At 49.0% G+C, this 16,526-nt stretch overlaps 1 protein-coding gene across 4 annotated transcripts; it reads left to right on the forward strand.

Moving 5' to 3' along the window:
- Window positions 1-1,889: 1,889 nt before the first annotated feature.
- On the forward strand, window positions 1,890-15,695 carry C3H16orf89 (chromosome 3 C16orf89 homolog). Of its 4 annotated transcripts, none has more exons than XM_041749825.1 (8): window positions 1,890-2,153; window positions 6,254-6,403; window positions 7,397-7,547; window positions 8,606-8,723; window positions 10,519-10,654; window positions 11,287-11,391; window positions 12,886-12,972; window positions 15,334-15,695. In XM_041749825.1, exons 1-8 carry the CDS (start codon window positions 1,943-1,945, stop codon window positions 15,495-15,497), a joined length of 1,122 nt encoding a protein of 373 aa, XP_041605759.1. In that variant the 5' UTR covers window positions 1,890-1,942; the 3' UTR covers window positions 15,498-15,695. The 4 variants fall into 4 exon arrangements, with proteins under 4 accessions (XP_041605759.1, XP_041605760.1, XP_041605762.1 ...); XM_041749826.1 differs by having other exon boundaries at window positions 10,522-10,654; XM_041749828.1 differs by lacking the exon at window positions 12,886-12,972 and adding an exon at window positions 12,745-12,832 and having other exon boundaries at window positions 15,334-15,467.
- Window positions 15,696-16,526: the final 831 nt, after the last annotated feature.

Genomic DNA, 16,526 nt, shown 5'->3' on the forward strand with positions numbered 1-16,526 from the left:
GGTCACATATTGAATAATTCTCCACTTCTGTGAAATGTACAGAATGGACAAATGCATAGAAACTGAAAGTAGGTTCGTGGTTATTGGGGGACTGGGCAGTTGAGGAGGCAGGGGTGGGAATGGGGAGTGACTGCTAATGGGGACGGGTTTCTTTTGGGGGGAACGAAAATGTTTCAGAATCAGACAGTGGTGGCGGTTGAACAACCTTGTGAATATACTTTAAAAACACTGCTGAATTGTACACTTTAAAAGGGCGAATTTTATGGTATGTGAATTATATCAATAAAGCTGTCATTTTTAAATGTTCAGGGGAAAAAATTGTATAAAAAGGCTGGCAGTGGTGGGGGAGGGAGGGACAAGAATGAAAGTAAATGGTTGACCTACAGCGTGCCCATGAGGAGCGTCAAGATATGCATTTGGGTGGTGGTATTTTTATTACTTTTACAGATCTATAATCTGTTAACTGAAGCCCTTGGGGCCAGATATGTTTCTGCATTCAGAATATTTTGGATTTTAGAAAGGCAATATGGCACACGTACGTGTAACCATCTGGCAAGGATCAGGAGAACACCCAGTAAACCAACATTAACATTTCTTCAGGGGTCACGCCTGGGTGGCTCAGTTGTCCCTTGGTTTCAGCTTAGGTCGTGATCTCGATGTCATGGAATCAAGCCCCTCATGGGGCTCCCCACTCAGGAGGGAGTCTGCTTCTCTCTCTCCCTACTTGAGCTGTCTCTCTAAAATAAATGAATACATTACAAAAAATTTTTTTCTGCAGGGAAACAGATATACTTTTACACTGAATGAGCCAAAGAAGGGCTCTAAGTCTTTACTGTCCAATACAACAGCCACATGTGATTGTCGGGTTCTTGAAATGAGGCTAGTCTGTATTGAAGTGTGCCTCAAGTGTAAAATGCCAGATTTCAAAGACTTCATTTGAGAAAACTGATATTTTAAAAAATGTTACAAAGTTAATCATTATCATATTGATTACAAGTTGAAATTATATTTTGGGTCCATTGGTCCAAATACAATAAATAGATCATTAAAATTTTTCACCTGGGGTGCCTGGTTGGCTCAGTCGGTGGAGTGTCGGACTCTTGATTTTAGCTCTGGTCTTGATCTCAGGATTGTGGATCTGGGCCTCCTGTTGGGCTCCACGCTGGGCATGGAGGCTACTTAAAAAGAAACCTTTTTTTTTTTTTTTATTTCACTTGCTTTTCTTTGCTTCCTAAGATGTGGCTACCAGAAGATTTTTAAGTGCCCATGTGGCTTGCCTTTGCAGCTTATATTCTGTTTCTTACTGGACAGGCACTGCCCTCAGAAATCTGTCAGTTCTGGAAGATGTAGCTTCAAACAAGCTTATTCCAAACTTATTTTAAAAAAAACAACAAGGGACACCTGGACTGCTCAGTGGTTTGGCGTCTGCCTTCAGCCCAAAGTGTGATCCTGGAGACCTGGAATCAAGTCCCATGTCGGGCTCCCTGCTTGGAATCTGTTTCTCTCTCTGCCTCTCTCTCTGCCTGTGTCTCTGCCTCTCTCTTTCTGTATCTCTCATTAATAAATAAATAAAATCTTTTTTAAAATTAAAAATTAAATTAAATCTAAAAACAACAAGAAAAAAAAAAGCCAAAATCTTTATGTTTCAGTGCATTTAGATGTCTAAAGTATGACTCCAATTGTAGATCCAAGATGTAGTCCGCAGGCCTAGAGAACCAGCAATGAGAAGGAAAGGGGGAAGCTTGCAGCCAGCTGGCTCCACTCCAGAGCTGGCCTCCCACAGCCTGCTGCCAGGCCACCCCCAGCTGCTGGGTCAGCCCCGCTCACGGATTGTCTGCAGCTCTGCAGGGGAGGGGCAAGGAGGAGGGGGAAGGAGGAGGCTATGTGGGGGCCAGCGGCCCAGAGCTGAAGCACCCGACCAGCCTCAGGCAGAGAACCAGCCATGTCCAGCCCAGGGCTCCTGCTCCTGCTCTTGCTGCTGGCAGCGCTACCCCCGCTGCAGCCCTCCTCGCTGGCACTGCCAGACACCCCAGAGGGCAAGGCCACCATCGTGGGCTTTATCCTCTCGGCACTGGAGAGAACCACCTCCTTCCTGAAGAAGAGGCTATCTGAAATTAACCTGGACGGTGTGGTGGGGTTCCGGGTCCTGGAAGGTGGGTGCATGTTCATTCCTCTGGACTGGCCCCTGGAAAGCTGGTTCTCAGCCTGTCACCTCCCTGCTCTGCTGGGAGGCTTGCTCCCTCTGGTGTCTTGGGGGCCCTGCTGTCCTCAATTATTTAAGAGGCAAAAAGGATTCAGAGGCCACATGGGAAAAGATTTGGATATTATTATTTTCCTGGGATGAAATGATTCACTTGACAGTGCCAATCCTGATATGTCAAGAACGAGATGGGCAGAGGGGGGTGTACAGGAGGGCGGCTATGGGCAAAACCAGGAACCCTGAGGATCAGGATCCAACTCCACTCCCCCTACTCCCAGCCAAAGCCACCTCAAGGCTCCAAGAAAAGAGCCAAGTGTTTGTTCAGCTTTCAGGGATTAAGATCACCTACAAGGAGCTGGCAATAGACCAAGGCAAGCAAGGAACCACCCCCCACACCCCTCAACCCCTCTCCCAAGGCCCCCTTGCCCTTAGTAATAAAGAGCTGACTTGGAACCAGCCTGAGGCTCTGGCCAGCCCCCCTTTCACATCACCCCCTCTGGGTAGTCAGTGCAGCTTACCACCCACTGCCCACCCAGACTCCAGGTCCCAGCAGGAGGAGAGGCTCTGGAACAGGTCTGCCTCTGTGCCTGACCTCCCCCAGGAGGCATCCTGGAGAGTCTGAAGATCCAAGACCCTCTGAAGCTAGGACCAGGGTCTCCATTTAATCTCAGCCCCACCCTATAATGCCTCTAGAAATGAATAATAGGGGATCCCTGGGTGGCTCAGTGGTTCGGCTCCTGCCTTCAACCCAGGTGTGATCCTGGAGACCCAGGATCGAGTCCCACGTCAGGCTCCTGGCATGGAGCCTCTCTCTCTCTTTCTCTCTCTCTCTCTCTGTCTCTCATGAATAAGTAAAATCTTAAAAAATATATATCCTTAAAAAAAAAGAAATGATTAATAGTAAAAGACCACAGGACTGGCTTCCCCGTTGGGCACAGGATACTTTCAGGGGCCCACGAAAATGTTTTGGTTTCTCTGAAAGTCAGAAAGAATAAAAATGAACTTTTAGGTCAAAGAGAATAATATAGAATATAAGCATATCCATCTTTATACTAATGCAGTCTTAAGACATATGCTTTAATCTATTTTTTTTTAATAAAGGAAGGAGCCCGCAAAACCACAGCATGTGACCCGGCAAATGTGCCTTGAATGTCACCCAGGCACTGGCTGCGTGTAATCGCCAGACAGCCCAGACAGGAATGTGCTCTGTTTTGCTTTCTGCAGATGAAGACTTTGAGGCACAGAGAGGTTCAGTAACCTCCCTACGCCTCACAGCTGATGGGCAGGGGATCTAGTATTCAAATCCACCTGCTGTAACAGCCCTTGAGGGAAGGGTGGGCATTGCACTGATTTTTCTGACCACCCTGGAAGTCAGCCACGCACTGGGCTCCCTCCAAGCAGCCGTTGAATAAACATTCCTGGAATAGGTAACAGACTTTTGTCAGCAGCTGTCCCATGGACCTGTCGGTTCCTCATGGAGAGGGGAAGGAAGGGCAGGTGGTTCCCTCGGCTGTGTGCTTTCTGGGGTCCGTGAGATAATAAAAGATGAAGTTTGCTAAGTACCCGCTAAGCACTGAAACAATGTAAGCCCTCCTGTGGGGCATTTCTCTGACTTCTCCCCACAATCCTTAAAGTAAGTTCATTATTATTATCCCCTTTTTACCAATGAGAGGAGGACAGGCTTTAAAAGAGAATGTCCAGGGCAGCTCAGGTGGCTCAGCAGTTTGGCACCACCTTCGGCCCGGGACATGATCCTGGAGACCTGGGATTGAGTCCCACGTCAGGTTCCCTGCGTGGAGTCTGCTTCTCCCTCTGCCTGTGTCTGTTCCTCCCTCTGTCTCTCATGAATAAATAAATAAGGTCTTAAAAAAAAAAAAAAAAAAAAGAATGTCCAAGGTCACACAGCCAGCATGTGCAGGTGGTGGGCTTAGAACCCTGCTCTGTCTGACTTGGCACCCGTTACCTGAATCATTACAGGGTCGATGTGGCTGGGAAGGAGGGACGAGACAGCCCAAGCTGACACCACACAACAGCCTTAAACCAAGGCCACCCCCTCCTCTCCTCTCCATGGCTCTACTCTATCTCTTTGCATAACCTACTGATACATAACAAATGATCCCCAAACTTAGCTGCATAAAACAATAAAACAGTTACCATTTCTGTTTGTCAGGGATCCAAGAACTGTTGGGCTGGGTGGTTCTGGCTCAGGGTCTCACATAAGGTTGGAGTCATGATGTCAGCCGGGGGTGTGATCATCTGAAGGCTTGACTAGGGCCAGAGGAGCCACCCCATTCACTCCCAGGTAACCCCTGGAGGCCTCAATTCCTCACCACATGGCCTCACCATACAGCTATGTGAGTGGCCTTGCAAAATGGCAGCTGGCTTCCCCTAGAGCAAGTGACTCCAGAGAGAGCAAGGTAGAAGCCTCAACATCTTTTACAGCCAAGCCTTGAAGGTCACACACCATTGTTTCCCCTAGTTTCTTACTGGTTTTAGGGGTCAGCCCCACACAGTGTAGGAGGGGCTTGGAAGGGTATGAAAAACTGGCTGGCCAGGTTAGGTCCTATCCTCATTCTTGGCCTCCTGGGAGACAGAGAGAAGAAGTTTACATTCTGGGGGATCCAGGAGCAATAAGATACCCATTGATCCCCCAGATTCATTCTGCTTGGGGCTGGACAGGTAGACATTAACTCTACCAGAGAAAAGCACCCCTCCAGCTGCCTCTGCCAGCCAGGAGGGTGAACCAGAAGGTGGCAGCAACAGCCACACAGGCAGGGAGAAATACCACCAGGAGGCCAGGTTGGGTGCACCTCACTGCTAACTCAGCTACCCCTTCTGGGTTTCATCTGCTGTAGAGCCAAGCAGTCTGGAGCAAGGCTTCAGAAGCAGACAGCCTAGGTTCAAGGGCAGAGAGAGAGTCATGCCTGGAAAAGCATGTTACAGGGCCTGTCATCCCACAAAACTTGCTTAGAACCCTCTTTTTTTTTTTTAAGATTTTATTTATTTATTCATGAGAGACACACACACACAGAGAGAGAGAGGGGGGCAGAGACACAGGCAGAGGGAGAAGCAGGCTCCATGCAGAGAGCCTGATGCAGGACTCGATCCTGGGTCTCCAGGATCACACCCCGGGCTGAAGGCAGTGCTAAACCACTGAGCCACCCAGGGGCTTAGCGCCCTCTTAAACCTCATCCACCCTCCCCACCAAAGTCTCTACCTGAAGCAGAGAACAACTCAAGCCAAGTCTCACCCTCTCAGCCCCGTGCTGAGGCTTTCCCTCACCTCTCCTCTCTTGACCACCTCTTTTGTCCTCACCATCACCATTTTCTCCCACCCCTGCGGAGCCACTGCTAATCCAAAAGGCACCTCTGTGAGGATTAGAAAAAGATGTCTCCTTCCTCAAGTCACTTGCCTGCCATCTGCTGGAAAATTGTCTCAGTACATATACAAATCCATGATAGGAATATATACTGCTCTTGTGCAGTGTACAACCTGCTCAACTGTGTACAGTTGTACACTTGTACACAGTGGCTCTCCACTCAGTCCCTTCCTCATCTTTTTCTCCTGTAGAGCAAACCTTAAATCTCCCTAATCAATACTTACAACTAAACTGTATTAAGTGTTTACTCTGTACTATGAATAATGCTAAGTCCTCTCTATACATTAGTTCATTTAATCCTTACAACCACCCACTCCAAGAAGTAAAGAACATCATTCCCCATTTTATAGATGAATAAAGTAAAATGGAAATAAATTAAATATCTTTCTCAGGTCCCCCAACAAGAAAGTGTTAGAGTCAGGATCTGAACCCAGGCCCACCTCCAAAAATCAAGCTCTTAGCTGCCAACTTCTAGCACTCCAGCCCCACCCCCATCGCACCCACATCACCTGGCTGAGCCCCACAAGACCTAATTTCTAATAAGCTCAGCCAAGTCTTTCTTCTCAGAAGCTGGAGGAGGCAGGGAGGCTCGGGAAGCATTATAAGTTAGGATAATTTTTCCTGTCCAAGTGGTTTGTCAAATGATGAAATGAATGAAGTCTTTTCCTTTCCAGTGCAGCTAAAAGGTGTTCAGGAAAAGTGGGCCCAGGACCCCCAGCTGCAGCAGCTGAGCCTGCGCGTGGCGAAGCTGGTGGAAAAGCTAGCGCCTCTCCTTCACAGATCCATCTTCTACCTCAAGCTGAGTGACCCCAAGTACCTAAGAGGTAATAGCAGGAGAGTAGAGTCCCATTTCTTCAGGAACACAGCATCTGAGGGCGCTCCTCCTCGTGTCAGGGAGGGTCTGGAACAGTCTGTAACCAACTGAGTTCTAGTGGGCCAAACACACCACAGGCTGACCCTGGGGAATGTTTGGTCATCCCTGACCAGGTTGAGATGACCTCTCCCACCCACATGGGGAGTAGGGAACATGTCTCCTTGTTCAGCTAACCCAGCTTGGTAGCCTTCATCCTAGACCAGAGTGGAGGGTCTGGTCTGTCCCAGAGAGTAGGGTATCTCAAAAGTAATTCAGCCCTTTGTGCATCAAACATTAGCAACCTGCTATTATTTGTATCTCTCTGACCCACCCTATATTCCAGAGGGTGGTGGAGGCAGGCGAGCTATAAAACCAGACTCCCAGCTCCCAGTCAGGCGTGTGGGAGCAAATGAGGAGATAATTAGCCCGTCCATCCTTCCTTTTCAGACAACAGCCTGGCTGCACACCCCAGCCCTCCTCCCTCCTCCCTACCTCTGATCTCCAGGTCCCCTACCTCCTCCCAGGCCTGATCCTAAGACCATCCCAACTCGTGTCAACCTAATGATGTCCCTTGACATCTGTTTTGTAAGAACTCCGCTTTCTAACCAAGCCAAAGGAGTCAACTAACCCTTTTTGTATGTCTCATGCTTCCATGGGATAAAGTGGATTTGATCAAAACCTGTCCCAAAAAAAAAAAAAAAACCCTGTCCCAACACTATTCTTATTGATTTAAAAAAATTTTTTGTTGTTTGTTGTTGTTTTAGAAGAGCTTCCTGAGAGTTTCAAATACAATGTGTAACCAGCAGGCAAGGCTCAGAGCCCTGAGCAGGCTTGTGTGTGGTTAGGGCTACCTGGACAGGGACACCTAGTTCCTTGGCTTAGGCTGCAGGAGCCTGGGTGCTGTTAGGCAAGTCTTGGCCCACCACTCCTCAGTGTCTTCCTCCTCACCTCACCTCTCTACCAGAGTTCCAGCCAACCATCCAGCCTGGGTTTTGGAAGCTTCCGCGTGCCTGGACCAGCACAGATGCCTCCATGGTCTACCCCACCTTTGAGCCACAGGACTCCTTCTCAGAGGAACTCAGTGACTCCTGTCTGGTGCAACTGCTGGGAACAGGGTAGGCCCCCTGCACTTGCCCTGCTTCCCAAAATCCCAAAACACTTATTCTCTGTTTGTCCTCCTGTCCCACCCACTCTCCAAGTCCCCAAGGATCTGTGTAAAACCAGGCAAAGCCACCTGCCCAACCACCCTGACACCAACCTCTCCCACCCCCATTGAGCCCTAAGCTGGCTCCACGCCCACTCAAGACTTGCAGTGAAGTCCAACTGTCTCCCCCACTTCCTGCATGCCCTCCTTTTGCCTGCCACCCATACCCCATGGGTCTCTCAGACCTGAGGGGATCCTTTCAAAAACCACATCTGAACATCCTGCCCCTGGTGTGAAGCTTCCTGTTGTTCTCAGAACAAAGCCCCAACTCCTGCTGTTGTCCCGGGTCTGGGGACCTCTCTCGTCCATCTCCTGGGGCCCTTGTCACACTCTCAAGAGTACCTACTTTGCCTGTGCCTAGCTGGCATGCCGCGCCCCACCCATCTCCATGCCTAAGTAACTGCTTACACTTCAGGGCCACATCCTTCCTCCAGAACCTTCCCTGGCCCCACTGCACAAGACTGACCTCTCCGAGTAGGCTGGCTCTCCTAGCACCACTAGTAGCCATAGATACAATCTATATTTGTCTATGGTTCTGCCTCCCTCACTGAGCTATAGGTCTCTGAAAGCAGGAATAGAGCCTCATTAAGCTCACCATTTTACCCTGTTGTGCAGTAGCCTTGGAGCATGCCCAAAATCAGCCCTAGGCTCAGAGGACTGCTGTGTAGAGCAGTGCTGGGAAAGAGTATTCTTAGGGGTCCCACAGAGCAATAGGAAGCTGCAGCCCCCTGGAGTTCCCCCAACCCAGGATAACTCCAGTGTCACCTCCCCTATGCTGGAGTTACTGGTTTAGAAAAAGCAAGACATAGTACACCTGTGTTCTATCCAGCAACCCCTTGGGCAGAGCTCGTGCCTGGAACCTACTGGGTTTCTAAGAACCAGTGGGAGAATAGGGACCAAGGAAGGCTCCATGTCCTCAAACTTCCTTTCGGGCACCCTTCTCTAGAGCCTGAACCACTTCTTCCCCAGGACAGACAGCAACCAGCCCTGCCAGGTCTCTGACTTCTGCAGAACCCTGATGACCAAGCCCGGCTACTCAGGCTACGGCCTGTCCCACCAGCTGCTCTTCTTCCTCTTGGCCAGAATGGTAAGTGCCCCACATGGGCCAGCCACACACATACAGGACAGAGAAAGATAAAAAGGGGCTCGTGGCAATATGGCTTTTGTATACTGCACACAGGGAAAATAAGTGGGTTTTTGGACACCAAGAAGGAGAAGTCAGAGTAGCTGTCTGCTGTAACACTATAATACGGAACCAGACTAGGGAGGAGGGATGGTAGGATCCGGATTCTAGTTGGATAGATAGCTTTGCGTGCTGAACTGGATTGTAGGCACCAGGAAAACAAAAAGAGAGAAAGAGTAAAAGAGAAGCAGCAGAAAGAACTCAGCAAACAATACAAATGGACAAGGATTTAGAACATTTGGTCTGTAGCAGCTTCCAGAAAACCCCTGCCTCTGCAGTACCCGATGCTCTTCCAAACCCAAGAGATCAAACGTTGCTCATTAATAATAATAATTAATATTAATTAATAATAATTAATATTAATAATAATTTTAAATATACATATTTCCTCATATAGAAAAGTAAGGCTCAGGGAATTCCCTGGGTGGATCAGTGGTTAGCACCGCCTTCGGTCCGGGGCGTGATCCTGGAGACCCGGGATCAAGTCCCACATCGGGCTCCCTGAGTGGAGCTTACTTCTCCCTCTGCCTCTGTCTCTCTGTCTCTCTGTCTCTCTCTCTCTCTGTGTCTCTCATGAATAAATAAATAAAATCTTTAAAAAAAAAGAAAGAAAGGTAAGGCTCAGGGGCGCCTGGGGGGCTCAGTTGGCAGTTGGTTAAGCATCTGCCTTCAGCTAGGTCATGGTCCCAGGGTCCTGGGATCGAGCCCTGCATTGGGCTTTCTGCTGGGTGGAGGGCCTGCTTCTCCCTCTCCCTCTGCTTCTTCCCCTGTTCATCCTCTCTTTCTATCAAATAAATAAAATCTTTAAAAAAAAGATAAGGCTCATTATCTCTGTGGAAAGATGTTATTCTATGTGCAGAAATTATTAGCTGAGAAGGTGTTTAATGTTTTATTTGGCAGGTTTTAAGTTTTTTAAAATTTATTTGTAAGTTGTCACTGTCCAGTATTTCTGTAAATAAAATAAAAATCAAATTATGAGGAAAATTATTTTGATTACTAGATTGAACCAGTAGAAAGCTCCTCTGACACATTGCTACAGAAACTGCCTCATCTCATATCCTGTCCTGTCCCTGGGACCCGTCCATGGCCCATGCTTTGAGCAGCACCGAAGCTGCCAGTTGGGTTAGCCTGGAATCTGAACGTGACAGCCATGAATGGCTAGGACACTGTAGAGTCAGGCTTGTGTCGGGCACTTTCTAATCATAGTACTACCCATCCAGGTGAGCACCTCTGGTGCAGCACCCAGCGACATCCCCCTTTCCCTGTGGCTGAGACCCTTGGGGCTCAGAAAGGTTAAGTTAGGGCACCCAGGTGGCTCAGTGGTTGAGCGTCTACCTTTGGCTCAGGTCATGATCCCAGAGTCCTGGGATCGAGTCCCACATCAGGCTCCTCACAAGGAGCCTGCTTCTCCCTCTGCCTCTGTCTCTCTCTCTTTATATCTTTCAAAAATAAATAAAATCTTCAAAAAAAAAAAAAAAAGGTTAACTGAGTTGGCTCCGGTCACACAGCTCCTGAGTGGCAGAGCCGACTCACACCTAGCTCTTTCTGACACCCCCCCCCCAGTAACAGAGCCCCCAGGAGTCCAGGGGTATAGATGGGGAAGAAATTCTGGGAATAGGGGAAAGACTTCTGGAACAGTGTGTGGGTATGTCACCCATACCACTAACTTCCCTGTTTCTGGCTGTTTGTTCCCCCTCAGAAGGGGTGCACCGAGGGGCTGTTTCGCCAGAGCCAGCACTACATGAACCTCTTTTGTGCCAACATGATGGACCTGAACTGGAGAGCTGAGGCCATCGGATATGCCTACTCCACCCGGGACATCTTCATGGAAAACAGTGAGCCCTGGCATTCCTCTCTAGGGACAAAGCAGTGGAGTGTCCCTGATTCAGAGGGCACGCGTGCACACATGCGAACAGCTCCAGTAGGACTGCCAGATTTAGCAAATAAAAATACAGGGTGCACAAGAAAATTTGAACTTCAGATAAACTGAATATATTTTTAGTATAAGCATATCCTGGACATTCCATGGGATATGCTTATGCTTTAAAATTTGCATTTGTGTTTATTGGACACTCAAATTTAATTGGCCATCCTATATTTCATCTGCCACTATGTGACTGCTTCCTGCCCCCAAAGGCTGACCAGTGATGGAGCTTTGGACTGACAGCCTAGCTGACTGGCAAACAGACTTTGAAGCCTCAGAGATGAGGCAGAAAAGGAGTCTCTGGGGGGCTGCTCCTTGGCTTGGGCATCTAGATCCCTCTATGGACCTCAACTCTTGAGTTCCTCCAGTGAAGGCCCTAAATGGAAGGCAGGGCCTAGCCTGGGAGCTGCCTTCTTCCGGCCACTGCATTGAGCACCCACCTCCCCGGGCAGGAGGAGGCAGGTGGCACTGTACAGCCTTGGGCATGGAAGCAGGTGGGCCTGGAGGGGCAGGCCTGTAGAGGTCCTCTGTCTTTGCTTCCAGTCATGTTTTGCGGGATCAGCGGCTTCTTGGATTTCTACAAGCTCCGGTGGCTGGAAGCCATTCTCAACTGGCAGAAGTCACAAGAAGGATGCTTCGGGAAGCCTGGTGAGCTGCACTTCCACACTGGCTGGGAGCAGGAGGCTGGTGGGGGGTGGTAGTGGTAGAGCGGTCTTAGTAGCTCAGAGAGATGTGCAACATGTATATGCACACAAACCCACATGTGAACACACACTCACACACAGAAATAGGCTTAGACCTTTGGAAGCCAAAACTTTGCAAAATAGGAGACAGTCTTTTTGGAAGGTGTTTTTCCCCAGCACCTGCGTAAACAAGTCCATTCTTCAGTAAGTATTCCCTGAGCACCTGCTCTGTGCCAGGCTCTGGGGAAAATGAGCCCTGAAGAAAAGAGGCAGAAAGCCCCTAAATTAACCAATAAGTGAAATAATTGAAAGTTCTGATAAGGGCTGTAAAGGAGACAACAGGCTACTTTAGAAAGAAAGGAATATGGAAGAAGGTTCTTTGGGTAGAAGTATTCAGGCAAGATGTCTGGAGCAGGTGACATAGACGTAGAGGCAGAGAGGACATAGCTCCTTTCCACCTGGGTGATCCTGGGCAGCTGGTCCTCTTTTCTGTAAGTCACTTCACCTCACTGAGCCTTGATTTCCTCATCTGTAAATAAATGAGTATAATATCTCCTTCCTGGAGCACCTGGGTGGCTCAGATGGTTAAGCATCTTCCTTCAGCTGAGGCCATGAACTCAGGGTCCTGGAATCAAGCCCTGCGTCAGGCACCTTGCTCAGTGGGGAGTCTGCTTCTCCCTCTGCCTCTCTCCTCCGCTCATGCTCACTCTCACTCTCAAACAAATACATAAAATCTTTAATAAAATAAAATGAAAAATTAATTAATTAATTAATTAATTAATTAATCCCTTTCCTGAGCTGTGAGGAGTTAACATAATACATAATACATCTGTCCTGTGCATGATACAGAGGAGGCTCCCAATAAATGCTGAAGCTTGGGATCCTCAAGGAGGCAAACCTTTTGAAATAAGATAGTCTGGGGATGCCTGGGTGGTTCAGGGGTTGAGTGCCTGCCCTTGGCCCAGGGGTGATCCTGGAGTCTGTGGATCGAGTCCCACATCAGGCTCCCTACATAGAGCCTGCTTCTCTCTCTATGTCTCTGCCTCTCTTTCTCTGTGTCTCTCACACATTATTTATTTGAATAAATAAATTTTTAAAAACCTTTAAAAAAATAAGATAGCTGTTTTTAAAATAGAGGAGTTTATCAAATGAAGATTCTCAGGCCCCCAGACATACAGAGACGGCAGGCAGAAAGTGGGCCTGTGGAACTTGCATTTTTAAGAAGCTCCTCTGCCTGTTCTGATGTGGGTGGTTGGGGGATCACAACTGGAAAAACATCAGTAGATGACAAATTTAGGCAGTGTGTAACGGTATGCAGACAGGTGCTCAAGGAATCTTCTGGAAGAACCTCCAGATTCCAGAGAAGACCTGAGTTGCTTGAGGTGTTGTGAGGGGGAGAAGATTTGGTGAGTAATGTGTAAAAATCCATCTTGAGAAGGTCACCTTTCAATTCTCCCAGCTGCTGAAAATGAAGAATTATCAAAAACCATTCAACACCAACAGCATGTTTTGAGAAGAATGAAGAGGCGAGAAAAACAATTTACAGGTAATGAAAATACCCAGGGGCCTTCTGGGCATGAATCCAAGACACCCCAGGAAGGCTGCACACCTCAGTGGAAATGTGCCCTGGCATTCCTGAAAGGCAGGGTCTGGGACGTGGAAGGCAGGGTAAGAAGTGGGAGTCAAGAGATCTGATCTCCAGTGGAAGGAACATAAAATAAGTTTCAGTATGTTACTGAAAATCACAGGGGTACCCCCTTTCTCGGTCAAGGTCAAGTTAGGAGAACAGAACCCACACTGGGAACTTGAGGCAGAGGGAACTTAATGTAGGGAACTCTTCTCAGAGGTGTTGCAAGAGGTGAACCCAGAAAAGTGAGAAAACCCAGCGATTAATCATTGCAGGAAGCCACTACCCTCCCTGCAGGCCGAGCTGGAGGACTGTGGACCGAGGTGGAGTTAGCAGAGCCTGCAGGGGCTGCTCATGGAGGAGCCAGAAACAGGGAGAAATACCTCATCTTCACAGTTTGTGTCTGCTGTTGCTCAGACCTAACCATAAGCTGACGGGCAAGGCATCCTGGGAATTGTAGTTTGGAAGGGTCAGTTCACTGTAATTTGGAGCAAAAAGGAGTAGAAGGGAATCTTCAAGCCAACAGGCAAGTGACCAGTGCAATCCCGGTGGCCACAGGTCCAGATGTCCCCAGTTTACACCCGTTGTCCTGGAGCCATTAAGAATAGCGCCTCCTTTCCTCCCCGAAGTGTCCTGGTTGAGATGATAAATTACGTGGTCAGTCCACCTGTTCTCCACTGAGAATCAGATACAGTTATATTGAGAAGGGAAGAAAGATTTATTATGGGAGGAAGGGAAGATGAGAGGGAGGGAGGGAGAAAAAAGGAAGAGAAGACCTGATTCATTTTTTTAATTAATAAAAAATAAATAACTGCAAGACAGAAGCAGGAAAGGAGGTGGAATAGCAGCTCGAAGAACAGATGCCCAGTGTATGCTGGTGAATGATCCCAGTAGCTAGATGTCTCCCCATGAATGCCATTGTAACCTCATCGTCTGCCTACAGGTGGCCAAGAGAAGGGAATGAAAGCACAAACCCAAAGACTGGGTTGGAGAAGGGAGAGACGTTCTCAGGAGACTTCCAGAAGCCCTGGACTAGGCCTGCCTGACCCATGGGGCTGGCACTACCTATGGCCAGGTGGTTGAGGGTCTGCTGTGCATGCCTTGGATTGCTGGCTGCCCCCTAAAAGCAGACAGTTGGACCCAGGACCATCCTGAGGGCTGGAGCAGGAGCTGCAGAGAGGCCCGAGGTTCCTCCTGGGCCCCTGCGAAGTGAGGACAGTCTAGGAAACTGCCCAGGAGGGAGTGGTGCTTCCTTTCTTTCTGGTGCACACCCCCTGCACATCCATGGAGCGGAGGGCAGCCGGCGTGGAGATTTAGAGCACAGGATTTGAAATCATGCTGTCAGGGTTCAAATCTGCTTCTGCTCCTTCCTCGATGTGAGAGTCGCTCAACCTCTCCGAGCCTCAGTTTCTTTATCTGTAAAATAGGGACCTAGCAGTGCCTCCTTCATCAAGCTCTTGGGGGTTAATATCAGATCACCATGCAGAGTGCTCCCCCTGGCATCTGGTGTATGATAGTGTGGGCTGCTAGGGCTGGTAGTTAGGCTCCTCAAAACCAGCATTCTCCCTCCCTCCCAAGACCCTAGCTGGGTTCCTTCTCTTCTCCAAGACTGTGAGGGGAGAGGAATGTCCTGGCTCCCCCACCACCTGATCAGAAACAAAAGGTGGGTGGCCCCCTTTGAGTTTAGAGAACTAAGTAACATCTGTGGGGTTCTTGTCTCAGGCAGGTGTCAGGCAGATGCTCAGGATCACCTGGGACCAGGCAAGACTAAGACAGCAGTGAGGGCGGGTATTGAGGTCAAGAAATGAGCTGTGGAGTTCCTAGTGCTGGGGAGCTAGGCTCTGCTACTTAAGCCTCAGTTTCCCTACCTGCAAAATGGGCAATAGGGTGCTGTCCTAGAAGGTCTCATTTGGGGCCTGACAGCAAGGGAAGGTGAGAAAGGGCTGGACAAGGATGTGGCCTCAGGTCAGGTCCCAGAGGAGGGGAGCTCTGGAGTGGAAATCACACCTGAGTCACCCTGCTGACATGGGAGGCTGGGCTTGTGTGTCCTGTATTGGTAAGTCATTGGGAGAAGGCATAACCTCCCCAACGAGGAGGTCCTAATAGGCTGGGGTCATCTCTCTGGAGAGGGGAGCCATCAGTGGCCAGCACTCCTAGCAGCTGGTGGCTGGGCACCTGGCCCAGATCTGGCTGGCTGGGGAAGTAGCCAAAAAGCACTCGTAATGGAACCGTGGCCACCATGCAGCTCTCACAGGGAGGACTCTCTCTCTCTCTCCCCAGATAGCTGCTCCTCCCACAATACAGCCATGGCTGTGGCAGCTCTAGGTGGCTTCCTCTACGTCCTAGCCGAATACCCTCCAGCGAGTGGAGAGCTGAGGCAGTCTACACTGGCGCCACCCACGGCCACTGCGACAAATGTTTCCACACCTGCCACTGGCAGATGAAACTGATGCCATTAGGCAGTCCTTTCTCCCTGAAGTCCTGGGAGCCATGCCCTCACAAGGAGGCATCAGAAGAAAGGACTAGCAAAGCAACCCAGCTTCATCCCCTTGAGGAGCAGGGCCAGCGAAGGCGATGTGAGGAGGGATCCAGGCGTGGGATCCAGGCGTGGAAGCAGATGAATAAATTTAGAGTGCAATTGAGTCATGTTTCTCAGCTGTTTGGACAACTTCTAAGGCTCTGTTTCAAGTCACAACACAAATTCCAAGAAGACCTGTAACTTGAGTCTTAAAGGCAATTTGTTCAGGTGTCAACTGTTGCATCTTTCCCAGCGGGAGAAATAAGGGTCCCTGAAAGAAACAGTGCAAGTGATGATTGAACTTGAGATATGGTCACAAAAGGCAGCACATAAAATCTTTCTATCCGTGCAAGGAGCTCTAGAGTATCATGTCATGTCCTGTCATGGCCGTGTCATCTTACAAAGGCAGTGTGGCATAATGGTTAATGATGCGGCCCTGTGCCCGGGCTGCCTGAGTCCAGATCCCCAGTTGTCTCGCTGTAGTCAGCTCTGTGTCCTTGGGCAAAGTCATTTAGCGTCTCTGTGACTGTTTCTTCATCAGTACAATCAAGATGATTACAGGACCTGCCTCAGTACTACTTGCAGTGCTGTGACAATCATGTTTTAGGGTACTGAGAACCATTCCTATAATATAGTAAGTGCCAGGTTGAGTGTTACCTGCTGCCACAGCAGGGATGATGTCACATTACGTGAGGAGCTTGTCCTGAACCAGCAGGAACGGAGAGAGGACTTGTCAATTTTTCTTATTCCCAGCTTGTACTTCCTCCCTCATGTTCTTTTTTATTTTAATTTTTTTAAGATTTTATTTATTCATTTGAGAGAGAAAGAGCACATGTGCATGAGCAGCGGGGAGGGGCAGAGGGAGAAGCAGACTCCCACTGAGTTGAACAGGGGGCTCCATCCCAGGACCCCAGGATCATGAGCCAAAGGCAGACACTTAAACAACTGAGCCACC

Source organism: Vulpes lagopus, chromosome 3 (genome assembly GCF_018345385.1).
Source record: "Vulpes lagopus strain Blue_001 chromosome 3, ASM1834538v1, whole genome shotgun sequence".
In the NCBI taxonomy this organism is placed as follows: Eukaryota; Metazoa; Chordata; class Mammalia; order Carnivora; family Canidae; genus Vulpes; species Vulpes lagopus.

Bases quoted from the DNA above. Each gene is read 5' to 3' on its own strand.
- C3H16orf89 (XM_041749825.1), top strand. From the start codon at position 1,943: ATGTCCAGCCCAGGGCTCCTGCTCCTGCTCTTGCTGCTGGCAGCGCTA. The intron at 2,154-6,253 runs GTGGGTGCATGT...TTTCCTTTCCAG, and splicing joins GGGGTTCCGGGTCCTGGAAG to TGCAGCTAAAAGGTGTTCAG. The intron at 11,392-12,885 runs GTGAGCTGCACT...CAATTCTCCCAG, and splicing joins AGGATGCTTCGGGAAGCCTG to CTGCTGAAAATGAAGAATTA.